Genomic DNA, 4,299 nt, shown 5'->3' on the forward strand with positions numbered 1-4,299 from the left:
TCCAACGCAAGCCTGTGGTTGGAGGGGGGCAGAGGGGAGGTGGGGTGGAGGGAGATACAGTTTCAAAAAAATGGAAGAACACGCGTTGGAAGGACACTCTGAGACGGGTCAATTAAAGACAGTTCCATTTTGTTGCCTTTTCTTCCCTTGCCAAGATTCGGTTTTGCCAAGATACTTCACACTATGTTTATCACAGAACTCTCTCTCTAGAGGATGAACAACAAATGGGGTTTCCAATAGCTGCACAACTGTCTATGCTTCTTTGTCACGTGTAGCACGGCAGACTCGGAGATTACTGCATTTATTTATTTTTTGTGTTTTTTTCTCCCGTCACTTTCGCAGTCTTTGAAGCTGACAAAAGCAGTTCTGAGATGAAGAAAGCAGGGAGTGCACCATTGGATCAAGTTGTGAGGTTTTTTTTCGTTTCTTGTGGAAAAGGAGTGTTAAGATTCCTTGCTGTGCAGCCACACACGTGTGAACAAGTGAAAGGGGTGGGAGAATACGTATGGTTTCAGTTGTTCTCAAAGAGAGACAGAAGGTCATCATTGCTATTGCTTGGCAAATCAGGAGGATCCAGGTACGAAAGCAGCTCATCTGGATTTGTGAGTTCTGGAAGCAGCTATAAAATATAAAGATAAAAGGAAAATTACAGATAACGGAAACACAATGGGGAAAAAAGGGATTAAACACCACACATTCCTGGAAACTGGCTTTCATATGTATATATCCAAATAAATCTGAAGGCAGCGACACAAACCTAGCGCCCTAAGGGGATGCAGCATCCACTTGTTTCTGAAAGTCTGTATTACTCAGTTTTCACTTGTGAAGTACATTACCATCTCAGTTGGGGTTTCTCAATCAACCTCCCCATCACAAAGGTCATCAATAAACAAAGCCTATTTCCTGGCTAGCGATGCTGACAAAACCACCTCGATAAATGCTCATTATGTACGTTATTTTCATATAAAACGCTGAATAAGAACTTCAGACATGCCGTTTGAGTAACACTTATTTGAGCTTCAAGGTAGATCAGCGGCGAGGGGGCTATCTGCCTCGCAGACACCAGGGTGATGATCACCCCAAGCCCTCAGCCCTGTCCTTTCCTTGCCCCTCAGACCCCCCTGAATGCCCCTGTGCGCTGGTGTAAGCTCTGGGGCAGTCAGCTGGCGTAGGAAACCCACCCAGGGTTAGAACTCACCCAGAAAGACAAAAAATAAAGAGAAAAAAAAACAGCTGAGGAGGAGCAGGGGGAGAGGAGTGGCAAGAACCCACCCAGTGTTAGAACTCACCCAGAAAGACAAAAAAATAAAAAAAAAACCAGCTGAGGAGGAGCAGGGGGAGAGGAGTGGCAAGGCAGGTGGGTGAGTCCTCCTCCTCCTCTCTGCAGCAGCGAGTTTACAGCGGCTGGGAGTACCCAGTCAATGACATCATTTCATGTGATCCCAGACACACCGAAGGGTCAGGGGCATGGCACCCCACCCAGAAGAAGGTGTGCTGACCCCCACAGTGTTTTAAAGGATCAGAAGCAATAGTTGGGAGGGTATTTATATTTTTATTAATACTGTGTTTCAAATAGAAAATTTTGGTTTTCCAACCATCACTCTCATTCTTTTTGATCTGACAGATGAGCAAATTTTAACTCCTGGGCTGTGTACCAGGCAATGTTTTCTGCTTTATTCTGCATCTCGCCATATCCCAGTCAAAAGTACAAGCATCCCATATAACAAACAGCAGGGAAGAGTTTGTAATGAACTCCCTTTCTATTCAGTGTTGCGCTAAAGCAGAGACAGAAAAATATGGACTGCTTTAACAACCTTAATAGTAGGTATGAGAAATTCATTTTAATTTGTTCTGTGTTTTCAAGTACTATAAAACTAAAATTGACCGCATCACATTTAGCATGCAAATACTGTATTTATATGCTTCTATTACTCCTGTGCAAATGCAGCTCCATCTTCTAACGTTATATGGATGAACACATTTTTCAATAAGCTAAACATGAAATGCAGAAAGAAGTTTCTTACTTCCCAAGCATTTTGAAAAAAAAATGCCATGTCAAGCTTACATAAACAGAATCTCCCAGAAGGAATACTGTTCTTAAAATAGCACCTCCTTTTATTCATGGTAAAAATGCTCTTGTCATGGTACTCAACTCCAGGTAGAAGGTTTTTAAATGTATTTCACCTGCTATCATAGATTTTTTATGAATACCTAGTACAGAAGCCTAGAAGAGAACTGTGGCCCCACCAAACGTGTAGAAAGTAAAAAATGGTTGAATTCATCCTACAATTTCACAACTCAAAATTCTTAAGAATTTAACGTAATGTCTCTGAGACTCATTCTTGTATACAGGAGACTTTTAAAATCTTTTTTTAAAGGTGGAAGTTTTAAACAATATGCTCAGTATCTCTGAAGATGAAGCCTCCTAAGTCTTGAGGATGACCTCGGCTTGCCTTGGTCCGGGGCAGCACAGCCTGCCCAGCTGGTGTGGAACCAGAGCCCTCGGAAAGGACCAAGTGGGGGTCGGGGCACTGGGCTGGGGCAGCGGGAGGAGACAGGAGCACCGGGAGCTGCAGGCGGGGAGGGGGGAGGGGGGCAGAAGCGATGGGAACATGTGAGGCTTAGGGGCAGAGTTTGGAGAGGTACACCCAGTGCTCCTGAAGCGAATGCTTGAGAGGTCTAACCAGTGACTTGAGTCCTGTGCCTCTGCTGTCTGAGGTACAAGTGCAGATCACCTGTACCAATAGCTGTATCTATACAAGGTGTATCCTTTAACCCAGGTTAAACCTTAGACTGCCGCACGCTGAAGTCCTACAAATTAACGTGACTGTGCCAGCAGAGAGCGGACCGAGTTGCCCACGGTACAGCCCCCTGTTTGGTTTGCTGCGTGGAACTTCTTCAGCCTGGTTCCGCCACACAGCCCCTGGAAGTTAAACCCCTTAAAATAACCCACTTGATCACGACTGAGGCTCACAGATATTTCAAAGAACTATATGCCCCACACTGCACAGCACTTGCCTTCTCCTTTAGCTAAGACAATTTCAGCCCCCCATTAAGAATCCAGCATGCCTCCACCAGGGCTAACCATGTACTGTGATAAATGTACAGGTTTCTCTGCTTTGCTTTTCACCAAGGAATGAGCGCCTGACCCGTAACAGCATACCTTATGTTGCTTAAATATTTGAAGAAAAAAATGACATTTTTATTTCACCTATTAATATTGCTCATAGGGTTAAGAACTCTGGCTGCCACATGAACTATCGGCCCCAAAGGATGTGCACGTGACCGTTCTGTGTGAAACAGCAGCAGTCTGGTTCAGAGAGAAGTTACTCTGCTGAGCACCATTCCTGCAACTGGAGCATCCTTCCCTCCCCTAAGCCCCTCCCTCCCCTCTGCGAGGCTACCTGCCGGGACAGTGCTCGTGTGTGACAGGGAAGACGTAAGTATACAGCAACAGTAAATACAGATAAAAATCCGAGGCACAGAGGTGAACATTTCTCTAAGAAAATTACACTGTGCAGCAGCAGACTTTGGAACAGACAGAAGATACACATACGGGAACGCACGACTCAAAACAAAAATCCAGTCCTAGTGCTAAGGAATTTATACTTTGGGAGGAAGGTGGTTAACCAGAGAGACACCTCAGATAATTTACTTCTGACTCCGCTGAATGGATGGTAAGAGATGGAAGATTACTTTTGGCCTTAAAATTAGGTTTATCTTTGTTTAGTTGTGAGCTGCCTCCCACCACGGCTAAGGAGGCAGAAGACGTCCTTGTTTATTTTCCTACGTGGTGTACTGGGAGGAAGAACCTGTGCTGCTGAGCTACCCTCACGAGCGGGTATGGATGGGCATAGCCTGGTTTTGGCCGCAGGGAGCAGGGACAGTGCCACGGGGTGGGCCAGCACAGATCCCCCTCCCACTGGCCAGGGCACGCTGCAGGGCTCAGCGTGCAGCTCGCTTGGCACAGCTCCGCCACAGAACCACACACAACGGCGTCCTTCCTCTTATGCAGGCACTGCGATGGCATCAGGGTCTGGATGAGCACACGGGAGCCCCCATCCAGCGATGAGGGGGAAGGGAGGAGATGGCTCCCAGCCTGGTGCCTGAGCTGCCACCTGAAGAAATGCCTGCCTTGGTGCTGGGAAGAGGCTATGGCTCGCACGCCACGCAGCTGCTCAAACCAGAACCGTCCTCCCAGCAAGCCAGGAGCCCTGTCACCTCGACTGCAGCACCTGCGCCCATGTACCAAAGCATGAAAGGATGGCATGTGCTGTGGAAGCGGCTCCCCGGCCCCCC

At 47.0% G+C, this 4,299-nt stretch overlaps 1 protein-coding gene across 1 annotated transcript in view; it reads right to left on the reverse strand.

Annotated features, from left to right (window-relative positions):
* Positions 1-367: 367 nt before the first annotated feature.
* ZMIZ1 (zinc finger MIZ-type containing 1) overlaps positions 368-4,299 on the reverse strand; it is a 159,320-nt gene continuing 155,388 nt past the window's right edge. The window contains exon 21 of the mRNA XM_009641960.2: positions 368-619. Within this exon, the coding sequence (XP_009640255.1) occupies positions 512-619 (108 nt within the window). The 3' untranslated portion in view covers positions 368-511. The remainder of the gene's footprint in view (positions 620-4,299) is intronic.

Source organism: Egretta garzetta, unplaced genomic scaffold, assembly GCF_000687185.1.
Source record: "Egretta garzetta isolate BGI_Z169 unplaced genomic scaffold, ASM68718v1 scaffold56, whole genome shotgun sequence".
In the NCBI taxonomy this organism is placed as follows: domain Eukaryota; kingdom Metazoa; phylum Chordata; class Aves; order Pelecaniformes; family Ardeidae; genus Egretta; species Egretta garzetta.